General features: G+C 44.2%; 1 protein-coding gene across 1 annotated transcript; it reads left to right on the forward strand.

Moving 5' to 3' along the window:
- The first annotated feature begins 6,508 nt into the window (after positions 1–6,508).
- On the forward strand, positions 6,509–15,196 carry LOC113246730 (olfactory receptor 10J3-like). The gene has a single exon (XM_048224845.2). The coding sequence runs from the start codon at positions 9,148–9,150 to the stop codon at positions 10,183–10,185; it is 1,038 nt and encodes a 345-aa protein (XP_048080802.1). The 5' UTR covers positions 6,509–9,147; the 3' UTR covers positions 10,186–15,196.

The raw sequence follows: 15,196 nt of genomic DNA on the forward strand, positions 1-15,196 counted from the left end.
CGGAACAGAGAAATGAAAGGACATGAAATTTGGGAACCAACTAGTGAAAGGAAAGGCGCTAATCCGCTCACAGCCTTAACTACATTAAAAGTGAACGCATTGAATCCTCAGAGCAAAAGGGGAAAGATTGTCAGATTGGATTTTAACCAGCAAGACAGAGTTGGTAGGCTGTTTATGGGATGTACATTTAGAATCTGAGACACAGATACTTTGAAAATAAAGCGTGTAAATAGCTACGTCATGCGGACATAGAGCAGAAACGGCTACGTTAATATCAGACAAAATAGACTTTCAGACAAGGAATATTACAAGAGACAAATATATATATTTCTGATAAAAGAGTCAGTGTGTTAGGAAGATATAAAATTATAAATGTGTATGTACCTAAGAACAGAGCCCCAAAATCCATGAAGCAAAAAGGACAGAATTGAAAGGAGAAATGGTGCAGCAGGTAGAGTTGCAGAGTTCAGTAATTCAATTTTAGTAATTTCTAGAACAACCAGACAGAGACTCTCTAAGGATGAAGACTACAGCCCTGTCAGTCAACTTGACACCTGACATTTATGGAAAACTACACACAGAAGGAGCAGAACGCACATTCTTCCAGAGTTCGTGTGGCACGTTCTCCAGGCTCCAGATATCAGGCCACAAAATTGGCGTCCAATTTTTAAAACATGAAGTTTTCTGATATTTACATAAAACAATTTTCTTTCAATTAGTATTTACATGATATTTTTCCCATTCTTTCATGTTTAATCTTTATGCTGATATGTCTGTCATAAACAAAATTTTGTTTTCCTCTCCAGTGTGACAAGTTTCGTTTACTAGTTGGATTATTATTTTATATTTAATGAATTTTATATTTTATTATATATAATGAAATTTATAATTTCTAATTTTACATTTAATGAATTTTACATTTCATTATATATATGAAATTACTGATATCTTTGGGTTTAAATATACCATGTTAGGATTTGTTTCCTACTTCTCCCATTTTTTGTGTAACTTTTCTCTCTTATTTTGGAATAACCAAGTGTTTTTATTATTCCTTTTCCTTTTACTGGGCACTTATACATTATTTTAATGGTTATTTTGGAGATTACATTTCAAGGACCAAGCAAATATTTTGTGAAACCTGAATTTGATTTATCCCCATTTAAATGTTATTGTTGTGTATTTTAATTCCACAAATACTTAGAGATCCACATGACATTAATTTACTGGATAATATTAAGCATAATATTGACACTTGCCCATACATTTATCCTTTCTGTTATTTTAAAATTCATTTTGGTTATTTTTCATTTTGGTTTCCATCTGGGTGGATTTTCCTTATATCTGAAGAACTCCGTATTTCTTTAGTGCAAGTCTGCTGATGAGGAATTCTCTCATTTTTTCCATTTCTGATGCTGTTTTTGTTTTGTTTTCTTCGTGAATGAGATTTTCCTGGAGTGCAGACTTCTCATTTGGCAGCCCTTCCCTTTCAGTACTTTGAAGATGGCATTCCATTGATTTCTGTTTCTCATTATTGCTATTAAGCCAGCTCATAGTTTTATTGGTATTCCTTGAACATAATGTATCTTTTTCCCTCTAGCAACTTTAAGGCTTTTTCTTTTAGTCTTTATCTTTCAGCCATTTTACACAATATGTCTACACCCATTTTGTCGGGTTGGGGAGGTATATGTAGCCATCATGCATGTGGTTCAGGGTGAATCTGTATCCCGATGTTTTCTTCAGGTTTGGAAAACTTGTGGCCATATTTCTTCGTCTCTTGCTTCTGATGCATTCTCTCTCTCCTGTGCACCTATAACTCCAATTACACACAGGCTGGACCTTTCACTGGGTTCTGCGTGGCTCTTGCACTCTTTGATACATACTGCATTTTCCCCCTCTCTGAGCTTCAGCTTGGATATCTTCTCTTGACAGACTTCTCACTCACTGATTTTTATCTCTAGGTTGTTTTTTTTTTTTTTCAAATGTGCCGTTAAACTATTCTATTAAGTTCTTAGTTTCAGTAATATTTTTTATTTCTGATGTTTCACTTTATTTAAAAAAATTTTTTTTTCCAGTTCTCTGTGTGGTTCCACAGTCTGTCATCTATTTTCTTCAACACAATGAAAATTAGTTTTTTATTGCTTCACAACAAATCACCAGAATTTTTTTACATGTGATATATTTACATTCATTTTCTCATATTATTTCTCAAGCACAAATGTAATAGTTTAAAATAATACACACGTCTTATGTCACGGTTCCCACAGTATAGTTTGACTGGGTCCCCTCCTCAGGGTCTCACAAACCTGAAATCAGAGGCTCAGCTGGGCTGTATTCCCTTCTGGACCTTGGCATTCTTTTCCAAACTCATGTGGTTGTTGACAGTTTCATTCCTTGTGGTTCTAGGGTGGAGGCTGTCTTTTCTCACTGGGTGTCAGCTGAGTTTGCTCTCTTCCTTGAGGTGCCCATATTCCTTGCCACCTGACCTCCTGGGAGTCCTCTCAAAACTTGGCAGCTTGCTTCTTTAGAATCACCAAGAAAGGGTCTCTTGCCCCTGTCTGCTAAGATGGATTTTTATAGGATACGTAATGTGAGCATGGCAGTGACATCCCCTCACCTGTGCTGGACTCTGGTGGGTGGGGGCAAGTCACAGTTCCACCCATGCTCTAGAGGAGAGGATTACTCATGGATGTGACTGATTGTGGGTCACCTTAGGACGCATCTCCCACAATCTGTCTCGGAGTTGTATTAATAACTTTAATACAGTGACTGTTTTATGAGTCTTTTTCTATTGAGTGCTTTTTTTTTTTCCCCTTCTTGATTCTTAGCCCCTTGGTCTCTTGTCCTGGTATGCTTCGTGCATTCTGATTGTATCCTGGACACTTTACATCAGCAGTCCTCAAACTTTTCCCGAAGGGGGCCAGATAGTACACGATTCAGGATTTGCGGACCAAAAGTGTCTCTTGCAGCTATTAAATGCTGCCATCGTAGCACAGAAGCAGCCACAGTAGTAGGCAGGTGAGTGGGGTTATGGTTAAAAAAAGAGGGAAAAAGCCCTTTAATTATGGTGACTGAAATTTGAATTTCATGCAGTTTTCGTGTCACAAAATAGTATTCCTTTTTAAGCTTTTTTCCCCAGTCATTACAAAATGTAAAGTCCATCATAGCAGCTTGTAGGCTATGGGAGAGCCGATGGCGGGTTCCTGGGTCAGCAGGCAGTGGTTTGCTTACCCCTGCTCTATGCGAACAGGTTGTGAAGATAAATGGAGTCTGTACATTATATGATCTTCTCTGTTTTACCTCCTAGCAGGTAGTTAGACTGGGAGGGAGAGCATATTAGTAAGTGGGGATTAAATGAGATTGAAGCTGGTTCCAGTTCCAGAGGGTTCATTTCCACTTTAACCTCCCACCTAGAGGGCAGCCCTGGAGACCACCCGATGCTCTGCTCATTTTGTTTTAGTGTTTTGATCAAAGCCTGTAAACAACAAATTATAGCTCCTCGAAGAAGCTGCAAACAGTGGGTGTTAGGCTAACATTGCTGCATGTCCTTTCTTTATGGGATCTTGGCCTCTCCACCATTCACACTGACTTGGAAGCTACACCACCTCTTACAGTCATTCTAACATCATTGCGGAGATGCAAGAGAGGGAATTCGGTCCTTCGATTGTCTGCACATGTGAAGAGTAGGGGGGGCGGGGACCCTGGAAAGGCCCACTTACTCCACTTCTCTTGTTTAACCTTAATCTCTTCCTTCGTGAAACGGGGATGGTAATATTCAGTATACACCTGCACCCTGTTACTGTGCATTGCGTGAAGCCGCGTGAGGGATGCAGAATGAGGGCAACATCTGGTGAGACATCCCTGTCCTCACCGTCGTCACGCTGTGACATCCTCACAAAGAAGGAGGACCAGATCAGAGGTGTGTCATCCAAACGCCAACCAGATTAGTGGCAGATCTAAACACTAAACCGGGGTAAACAGAACCACTAGTCCGCTTCTTTTCCGCAATAACCATCTGCCGTCCTGGATCCCTGTCACCAGCTGTACCACCGTTGAGCACAATTTCAAGTTACATTCCATCCAACCAATAGTTGTGCAGAATTCTGTGTCCAGACTTGTGCTAGTATTTCTTCTGAAGCCGGATTTCCGGTTTAAGTCTTGGTTTCTCCTTTATCAGCTCCATGTCCTAGAGAAAGTTCCATAACATTTCCGTGCCTGTTTTCTGAAGACACAGTAATGCTGCCTCATAGGTTTATTGTTAGGATTTAATGCACTAACATGCACATTGCATAGTTTAGTACCTAGCATATAAGAAGCATGTATCAGAAACGTTAGTAATTACTTCGATTAGTCGCAGCTCTAAGTACCCTGCGAGAGGAGATGAACGAGAGTCCCTAAAGGTGCTTACAATTGAATTAGGAATGTCAGATCAATGCAACGAATACAACTCATGAGTTAAAAATAGGTGACAGCTGAGTGCCGACTTCTACCTCGTTTAAAGCTACATCTGTGCGGGCTGTGGGTAGTAAGATGGGTGCGGTGTCTGGAAGATGGCCTGGCAAGGCTGAGGCCTTGGGCGGGACGGAGCCAGGGGCTCCAGAATGATGCAGGCTGTGTGGCGAGCAGAGCCGAGATGGGAGAGATTGGTTAAAAGTAGAGGAAGTCACGAGGATGAGAGGCACAGCATGGAGGATGTAGTCAGCGATACTGAGAGAGTGTTGCGGCTGACAGATGGCGGCCGCACTCGTGGTGAGCCCAGCGTAACACAGTTACGTTGCACACCTGGAATTAATGTAACATGTGTGAACTACAACTTAAAAAAGTATAAAAGTGAGAAAGACAAACACTGGATGATTTCACTCCTGTGGAATTTAAGAAAACAAACAAGCAAAGGGAAAAAGTCTGTTTCCCAAGAAACAGACTCTTAACTCTAGAGACAAACTGATGGTGGGGGGGGGGGGTGGAACAGGTGATAGGGATGAAGGACTGCACTTGTGATGAGCGACGGGTGTCGTAGGGAAGTGTTGAATCACTGTCGTGCACCTGAAACGAATTTTACACTGTGTTAATTGGAATTTAAGTAACAAATTTTTTTAAAATGTGAAGTTCTTACAACAGAAGTCGGAGACTGGATGGCTGGTGGTACCCTGGGACTTCAAACTGGCTCCGGGGGCGGGACATCCTGTGGCCCCGGCTGCAAGGGTCCGTACTTAACCCTCCTTGACTATTGTTGCTTCTCTTGAGCCACATAAGAGCCATTTCCATATTAAGCTCCTCTCCTTGGCACCAGAGAAATGGACAGAAAGTATGACACATACCTTGGCAGGACCCTGGCCCAACCTATCAAATTTTGAAGTCAGCCTTTTCACCCCCAGAGATCTCTCCCAATAGCCAAGCCAACTCTCTCTCTCTCTCTCTCGGTGTTAATCCTGGGATTAGGAAATGAGGTTCCTGAGTAATGAGGTCTCTAGACGCTGTGCTGTTTGGATTGTGCCCTCTGCTATTAGTCAGTTGGGAGTAGTCGGTGCCGTTTTGGGGAGAGAGACCCAGGAGTCTGGGACAAGCCATCTGCACCTTATTAAGAAACCTCAAGCCAGAGTTACTGCTTGTGAGCCAAAGAGGAGCTTCTGGCAGAGGAGGCTGTGGGAATCTCGAGGAACCTGATGTGGCTTGTTCTGTCCCTCACTCGTGGGCTCGGGCACTGGAAGATGGGGCGATGCGTTGTTTCCTTCCTTTCTAGTTTCTTTTCAGTGTCACATTCTGGGTGGTATCTCAAGATTAGCCAGTGAAGGAGGAGTTCCATTAAACCACAGCTCTGCTTAGGAAGATGTTAGTAACCCTCAGATAAGAAATTCGTAGACTTTCGATAGGATAGCAGTATTTCTACAGTGATCTAAACTCAAGGAACTGGTGGATTTTAAATAATTTCAGGAAGGGCATTGACAAAAATCTGGGAAATGCTGTATAACTATTAGTTCAAACAGACCATATCTATTATTGCAGGCAGTTGTATTTTCCGAGTGCAGGGCTGTGACTCAGAAGAGCAGAGAAGCAGACTGCTGGTGAGTTTCACTTCCTCATCTGCTGGAGTGGCGGATGGGGACGGTGGCGGCGTTGTCACAGCGCCAGTGACGGTCTGTAGAAGGGGCGACCCGATCTGTCGCAGAGAATCTTGCGATTTTTATCATTCTGGAAGTGTGGATGTGTGAACTAATGGAGGGAGGAAGGACGTAAGACTTGAGGGACCTTTCATTGGGTCCCATTCAAAAGGCTGTTCAGAAATTCAAGCTCTGAGGGGAGGACCGTTGTTGGTTATCTCTGAGCTCCTGATACCAGCGCTGCACCCACCCTTCGTGATGTGCTCAACACACTGAGCCCCTGAAGAAATGGTTCTGCTTGGATTTGAAGCAAAATTTTATTATTCACAGTAGATTTAAAAAAGACTCAGAGAACAATGAGATAAATAAGTTCTCCTCCCTGGAGGAAAAATGTAAGTAGTGTATTCATCCAAGATTGGGTCAGGGACAGGCTTTGTGTCAGTTTTTTTTTTTTTTTTTTGATCATTTTTTTGAAAGGAAGAAAGGGTAATAACCTCAAAGCCAAAGATACGGTCTGAATTTCGACGTTGCTGTCCATCTCTACCCTCCCTACCTTTTTGTCTCTCTCCTTCTTCTCCTCCATTTCTTACGCCCTAGATGAGTGATCCTGCTCTTGCCAGTGTTTCTCATTTCCCCATCCCACTCTGTGCCCCTTTACTGGTCGTTCTGCCGAGTCTACCCACATAATGGTTCTGGGATAGAGTGGTTCCAGGGGTTGGTAATTTAGAGCTGACTAATGGTCTGGAGGAGGAAAGAAACCGAAATATTCTAGGCTATAGGCATGAGTAAAATCTTTTGCCAGGAAAGTGAAATTAAGTTATAAGAATAACCTGGATGAATTTCAATGTAAGTGTGCAAGTATAATGAAAACTGTGGTTTTCTAGTGATGGGTTCCAAACTATCCATGATAACCCGGGAATGCATTCTGGATGTCACTACAGATTTTTCCTAGATATATCAACTGGATGAGCTTCTGTGGTCTAAAGGAGACAGAAAATGTTGGGCATCTTCAAGAGTGGGATTAAAAGCAAAACTAAAAATCTTGTCCTACCAGAGCCATACCTATGTTGGGATAGTACATGCAACAGTACCTGGATCTGGTCAGTGCACTTCCAGAAAGATTTTTAAAGCACATGACAAAGTCCATATGAGCAACTGGAAGGGAAATGATGACGTTTATAAAATCAAGGCTGAATAATTACAGGCTTGTTTACAAATCCTAGAATGCTGGGCTGAAGACCCCTATCCCTAAGCAGTGCTGTGTCAGACTCTTCAAATATACTAACCCCTCTAATACAGTGATTCCAAGAGGTATTATTACTATGCTCAATTTAGTAATGATTTTAAATATTCTTCTTAAAATTTTGAGTGACTACTGAAGGAATTTATGCAGGAAAGCTCCGTTAGCAGATTTTTAAAAATTTTGTCTTAATTCCAGTAGAGTTAACATACAGCGTCACATTAGTTTCCGACGTGCGATATAGAGGATTCAGCACTCCCATACATGACTCAGTGCTTTTCACCATAAGTGTGCGCTTAACCCCCTTCACCGGCTTCACCCCTCCCCTCAGCACCTCGCCTCTGGTAACCGTAAGTTCTCTATAATAGAGAGTCTGGTTTTTGGTTTATCTCTTTTTTTTTCTTTGTTCATTTGTTTCTTAAATTCCACATGTAAGTGAGATTGTATGACATTTGTCTTTCTCTGACTTATTTCACTTAGCATTATCCTCACGAGGTCCATCCCTGTTGTTGAGGATGGCAAGATTTCATTCTTTTTTATGGCTGAGTAATATTCCATTGTGTTTATACACCACATCTTTATCCGTTCATCTGTTGATGGATGCATGGGCTGCCGGCATAATTCGGCTATTGTAAAGAGTGCGGCAATAAACAGGGTGCAGAAATCTTTTTGAGTTAGTGTTTTCATATTTTTTGGGTGAATCCCAATAGCAGATTTTTTTTTTTTTTAAAAAGAATATTATGATAACATTCAGGAGGCAGGCTTGGACTTGGACCAGCATCAATGCACTGAGGGAGCTTGACTGGGAGACCACTGCAGTCCCTACAGAGAATGTTCGTTTGTGCTCTAGAGTTGGGTGTTGGTAGAAAGCACAGAGAGGAGGGGACAGAGAGGACAGAATTTCAGGAGGGACTCTTTTCCACATCTGAAATGATGATCCTCAATTTTCTGAATGGAGGTAATGGTTAAACATGGCGGGTTCTATCAGGAGTAGGTATGGGTTTAAAGGGCAAGGCTAAACCTACCACTGTATAGTCTCCAATTCTGAGCTCCCGTGAGATGAGTTCATTTCTATCCTTATCTCAACTTGGAATATGCAAAATTGAAGGAAAAAAATAAAACATCTGGACCTTCTCCAATTAGATGAATTTTATCTTTGCTCTCACACTAGGAAAACCCACTCCCTACTCAAAGGGATATCATTGGTTTTGTTCCATTCTCTTTTCTGCTAGAATCCAAGGAGATAAGCCGAATACCTGCCATGCCTTATCAAACCATTGCCCACGGCCCTAGAGGATACTTGGTGCAGGGTTTTCAGGAGGAATTTTTTGTTGAAATGCTCCCATTTCTAGTCTTCCACAATCACTGGGGATTTTTAGGTTCAGGGCTTAGGGAAGAGAAGCCTAGGACCTAGGTAGGGTTCTGGGGGAGCAGAAATCATTGGAGGATGGTGCTGGGGCATTCGACAGTGACAGTGCATTCTGACCAGGGTTGAAAGGATATCAGCTATATTCTGTCTTCCACCTCAGTTACTGTGCCTCACTGGATCCTTCCCAGCTAATTCAAGAGTGTCTGAGGAGGAACTATAGCACCGAGCTTCTTCCTTGACCTGGACTCACCTCTCCAATGTCTGCCTAATTACTTCTACTCATCTTTCCTTTACTCTGTCTCTACTTTTCCTCTCAGATCTCTCTCTGCCATCAGTCTCAGGATCCTGGGGTAACACTGCAGTAGAACAAAGAAGAAGGTGGGCAGAGGTGATGACAGCAGCAGATACTGGTGACCCTCCAGGTCCAGGGCATTGCTCAGCCGATGGTCACACTTTTTACTGAAGGGCTTGGGTTAGCCTACTCTCTTTCACGATTGGCTCATCACACCTGCCCTTTGCCCAGACCTAGACCTCCCTCAGTGCCAATGCCAAACTCCACTGCCGTGACCGAGTTCCTCTTGGAAGGGTTTTCCAACTTTGGGTGGCAGCACAGGCTTGTCTTCTTTGCTGTCTTTCTAACTTTGTACCTGCTGACTCTCTCCGGCAATGTTGTCATCGTGACTATTATTCGTCTGGACTGTCACCTCCACACTCCCATGTACTTCTTCCTGAGCATGCTGTCCCTCTCTGAGACCTGCTACACTGTGGCCATCATTCCCCGTATGCTTTCTGGCCTCCTGAGCCCCCACCAGCCCCTTGCTGTCCAAGGCTGTGCCACTCAGCTCTTCTTCTATCTCACCTTTGGCATCAACAACTGCTTCCTGCTCACAGCCATGGGCTACGACCGCTACGTGGCCATCTGCAACCCCCTACGGTATTCTGTCATCATGAGTAAAGAGGTCTGTGTCCAGTTAGCATCCGGATCCCTGGGAATTGGTCTGGGCATGGCCATTGTCCAGGTGACATCTGTGTTTGGCCTGCCCTTCTGTGATGCCTTTGTCATTTCTCACTTCTTCTGTGACGTGAGGCCCCTGCTGAAGCTGGCCTGCACAGACACCACTGTCAACGAGATCATCAACTTTGTTGTCAGTGCCTGTGTCCTGGTTCTACCCATGGGCCTGGTCTTCATCTCCTATGTCCTCATCATCTCCACCATCCTTAAGATTGCTTCAGCTGAGGGCCGGAAGAAGGCCTTCGCCACCTGCGCCTCTCACCTCATGGTGGTCATCATCCACTATGGCTGCGCCTCCATCATCTACCTCAAGCCCAAGTCCCAGAGTTCCCTGGGGCAGGACAGACTCATCTCGGTGACCTACACGGTCATCACCCCCCTGCTGAACCCTGTTGTGTACAGCCTGAGGAACAAGGAGGTCAAGGAGGCCCTGCTCAGAGCTGTGGGGCGGAGGCCCCTTTCCTCTTAATAAGGGCATATTGTTGAAAGCCTTTGATTTGATTTTGTAAATATATCCTTATTTTAATGCTGTTTCAGTGATGCTTTTAAGTATGAGATCGAGAAGAATAAACGTAAAGGGACCAAAACTGTGGGCTTCCATTTGAGTTTGTCATGGCTTCCTGTGCCCTCCTTCAGAGAGGATAAAAAGTGGCATCTTTAAGTAGGTAGGTAGGTAGGTAGGTAGATAGATAGGACACCTGGGTGGCTCAGTCGGTTAAGCGTCTGCCTTCTGCTCAGGTCATGATCCCAGGGTCCTGGGATTGAGTCCCACATCCAGCTCTGCCTCAGCAGGGAGTCTGCTTGTCCCTCTCCCTCTCCCCCTCTCCCTTCCCCCCACTCGTTCTCTCTCTCCTCTCTCTCTCTCTGAGAATCAATCAATCAATCTTTTTAAAAAATGGCTTGGCAAATGCTGAAGACTAGAGGGGAAAGATTTACCCGCCTGGGTCACTCCTGCCCGTGTCCTGTCACACGTGCGTGCACACAGCTACACAACTCCATTGGGACACAAAACTAGCAGAGTTCCAAAAAGCCCATGAACAAAGGGTTTAGAAGGCACCTCAGAAAGACTTTCACTGTTGTTGGTAGGAATGTAGGAGTAGTTTGTACAAACTTTTTAACAAGTGAGGAGACGCATGCATATTCTCTTCTGTGGACGTTGAGGACTTTCTCGTAATCTGTTTTGGCTAATTGCTAATATCTCACAACAGCCTAAGGAATCTTCAGGAGGCTGGGTACACACGTTTCATGTGGTAGAACTGCCCTACCTGGCCATTCCTGGGAATGAGGGGTGCAAATGTGGGAAAGCAAAAAGTCATCAGCTACTGAGAGCACAGATGTGGGTTGTCCACAGTCTGGAGATGGCTAGGTGAGAGAACACCAGATGTAAAGGGGAAGATATTAAAAAGTTCAACACCTTCCATGTTTCCAGCACAGGAGTGAAAAGCACAGAGGCTGGAAGGAGCCAAGCAAAGCCTAGTTCTTTTGCAGGGTAGACCTAAACTCTTGATAGGGTGTTAGAAGTGTAAGCACTTTGCCTACAACTTCTGAAAATACTTACTAATGACCAGAAGTCTGAAGCTTGACTTAAATAAAAAAAGTTTTCTGGTAAGCTCCTAAGCCTACAGAAGTTAATTTTCGGAAGTTTCTTCTGAGATACTCCCAACTTAAAAACTGACTTAAAAACAGCATTCCTGTCTGAGCATCACAGAAGGTGAACACGCGTACTCTGGTGGGTCCTTTCTCCTCATCCTTCCACTCCGCTCTGGCCTTCTATGCTGAGGAATAAGCATACATACCCCGAGTTCCAGACACAGCTCCTGTGGTCCCCGCAATCCAGCTGATGTCATGGGGCGACCCTGCACAGGCAAGATATCACTTGGGAGAGTGTCCTGAGGTCTGCTGGCTGTGGGGGATGGGACAAGGCAGTGTAAATTAACATTCTCTGAGTCAAGTTAACACGTCTGACTTTGCAAAAAACAGTAGCGTGTGAAGGCGACCCAGAGGCCAAAGATACCTTTGCCTTCATGTCAAGATTTCTAGAGACGATAGCACCAGTGCATTGCTGTGAGAATGGTCGAAATTATAAAAAGTTTTGGGCTTAGTGATTCTGCTTAATCCAGATAAAAAGCTGTGAGGTAGGGGTCTGATGGATGGGCCTCACTCTCTTCTAGCGCAATTGTCCTCTGTGGGTGCTGTGCGACCCTACCCAGAAGGCACACCTTCGGGACCCACACATCCATTTCCCCAAGCTGCTGGGAGGGCTTTGGGCAAACAGCGGTCAGTTGAGTGGCTCTTTGGAAATTGTTCTTGCTGAAGAGCTACTTTCTCCAGAGTCACACATCTTCCCAGGGCACCCTGCCTCCAAAGACTTGTCTACCTCGGGGTGTAAAGACTGGCCCCCGGACCTCGGCCTAAGATGATTACAAAGGGCCGTCCCAGCTCCAGGGCTCTTGCCCGTGAGATGGTTTGATGTTTGCTATGACTACATCGCATTTCAGCTTCTCCCTCTGGGGGCGTCCGCTGTCTCCACCCTCACACAGGTGTTGGCGCTGAGGGCACTCCCTAAGAAACCTGTCACGTTTCTATCTGTCTCAGAATCTGTTTTCTGAGGATCCTAATCTGCAACGTTTTAGGATCCCATTCCTAGAACAGCAGTCGGCAAGTGGAGAACCCAGATTTTTAGCCTTGACATATTCTAGTGAGGGCTGAAGGCAGTGGCTCCTATATTTCAATTTTTTAAAAAATTCACCCTATTAATTGAAATATATGTCCTGTGGCTCAATTTAGTTAGTAGTAGTACAGTATTATCCTCTTGGAAACTGGTGAAAAAAAATCAGAATTTTTCTCAGACTCTACAAGAAGTCATTCCTTTATCTTCAGAATTTTTTCTGTGAGCAATTTTCGGTTGCATTGCAGCCCTGGATTTCCATCCGATTACCTTGCAGTGAGATTGCCGATCACTCGCAGTGATATTTTTAAAATTTCAAGTGCAGGAAAGGTTGAATGTGGGGATATGTCATTCCAGGTTTCAGGAAGGGAAAGAGTGTGGGTGCTACAAGTGACGTGTACAAGCTAACGTGATAGTGAGCCTGGGCACAGTTGTAGGTAAGAGGTTCGGGGTGGGGTACCATGGAAGCTGATGAAGCACCAGGTGGGGACTTGAGCTTGGCGAGTAACCGTCCAGAGCTGGGCAGACAACTTAAGGCAGGAAGGCGGGACCACTCTGAGAGGTTATCTAGGGACCCAGGCTGGCAGGTGCCTCTGTCATTCTCAACATGAAGCTCCCATCTCTGAGGTCAAGGAGATGATCCTGTTGTCCCACCTCGCATTTCATGAGAAGAGAGAAAGAGTAGAACCTTTCTTCAGTCAATTCCCCCAACATACTGACAAGGTGGATCTTTTGTCTGAGTTTGCATGCTCGAGGTGACCGAGGGACTTTGTCTTTCCCTGGCCACCAGTAGGGAGTTAACTGAGTTGATTTTCAAAAAAACAATCTCTAATATTGGGAATTCATGATGATTGTGGCAGCCATTTTGGAACAGCAGCTGTGGGAGAGAAAATTTGCTCTGGGAACTGGCCTAGACCAAAGTGGTAAGAGATTAGAGGCAACAGAGGAGGCCCTAAGAGTGACGTGGGGGTGGATTATCTCCCTTGCAATCACCAGTATAACATACGTACTTCCTCTCTGGCATAGACAAAGTATTTTATATATATAAAAATAAAAACACATCTATTTTAGAGCTCCACAAAATATTTAAGCTCTGATTCTGTTCCACATTCCTTACGGAACAAGCAATGTATGGAAAGGAAGAAAAGAGGACGAAAAGAATTGTAGACAGAAGTCTCAGACAAACCTGAGATTCCGATCATGGAAGAGCACGGCGAAGACAATGTGTGCAGGATGAAGGAAGAATCCACCCTGGAGCTTCTTGGGGATGCCTTCTGAGCCTCTGAGCCTGTGGAGTCACCACATGGGAAGTAGGCTCCCAAGTCACCGAGGACAGGACGTCTGGGCTTGAGGAAGCTTAGAAGCCACCTAGTCCAAACTCCTCTTTTTACAAAGAAATGGAATCTCAGACACCGGCCAGTGACTTTCTCCAGTCACACAGCTAGTTCACGGGGGCTTGAAGATCCAGGGTCGTGTTCTCTGCAGAGCCCTTGCAAGCTTGGGTGGCGATAAAGGGGAGGTGGAAGTGGACTGTGATACTCCAGAACCTAGAAGACCCCTCAGAAGTCGCATCTCAAGCTGATCAAGCTTGGACTTTCTATGCACGTTAAATATCTCTCAACTCTTCACTCTGGGTCATTTGGCCTCAGACCCAACAAAGGAGTAAGTTGCTTGCTCTCTGGTCTGATGTGCATGATGCCATGTCTAGGATGCTGTGAAGCAAGATGTTGTTAGTGAAGATGGTGGCAAGACCATGGTCTCAAGGTCTCATGGATCTTCCGTCTTCCCTTAAAGGCAGGGGAAGTGTCTAGAACAACACCAAGGAGCTTCCTGTGGAGACTCTTCCTGGCCTGTTATTGCAGGAAAAATCTCTTCTCCACTCACCAGGCCTGTTTACATGAAGCCAAGTGACAAGGCTATTCACTGGGAATCTGGTCACTTCTCACCTCTCTGAAATGATTCGGGGAAAAAAAAAAAACCAAAACAACTAGAGAGTGTTAAGGAGATTCATTCCAGATACCTATACTAAAAAAGAAAAAAAGCTCCAATAATTCTCTCTGTGGTCCAAAAACATCTTTGGGAGAAAATAAGACTTCTCGGTCTCATGGGTATTTACAAAATTTCCTAGATTCACTTCCTCCTTGTATCAGTAATTATTCTAAAACATATGAAGCTGCAGACACTCTGGTCTCTCATCGACTGTTGTGAACTCATGTGAGCACTGACAGCACGTCGCCTCTCTTCCCTAATCCTGTCCGCACGCCCCTGTATAACTGTCTCCATGGGAAACGGTGGCGTGAGGGTGGGAGAGCAAAGATTGGGTCTTTGCCTGGGATCTTTCTGTTTTCAGAGTCGAGAGTTCTGGTGATTATTATTTGCTGGGATTCCTCCAAGACGCTTAGTTCAGTTGCTGTAAGACGGTATTCAAGATACAAGTTTGGGAGATATTGGAGGGAAAAACAGTAATGGGAAAATCTTAGACTGAGCCTCATCCCCAGAGTCCGAGGGCGCAAGATTGCCCCAGATTCAGCAAGAGCTAGAAGCTTGTAAATGGCACATTGAAGTGAGAGGATAAAAATGGTCAATCTCACCAGCATCCCTCCATGTCTTTGTAGTTCTAGTCCAGACTTAGAGTGCTTAAGAGAAGACATCTCTAGTCTAGAACTGCATGGTTTTTGCCTCTAGGAACAAAAAAAGAAACTAGCAAGCCTCAAATACTCAGAAGCATCATGTTACCTGGTTTCATATCTCTTTTATTCAAATTGAACTTGTCTTTGACAGATACTAATAAATGAATCTACTCATTCCTTTA

The sequence above is a fragment of the Ursus arctos genome, unplaced genomic scaffold (genome assembly GCF_023065955.2).
Source record: "Ursus arctos isolate Adak ecotype North America unplaced genomic scaffold, UrsArc2.0 scaffold_2, whole genome shotgun sequence".
Classification (NCBI taxonomy): Eukaryota; Metazoa; Chordata; class Mammalia; order Carnivora; family Ursidae; genus Ursus; species Ursus arctos.

Coding starts and splice junctions, on each gene's coding strand:
- LOC113246730 (XM_048224845.2), top strand. CDS start 9,148: ATGGTCACACTTTTTACTGAAGGGCTTGGGTTAGCCTACTCTCTTTCA.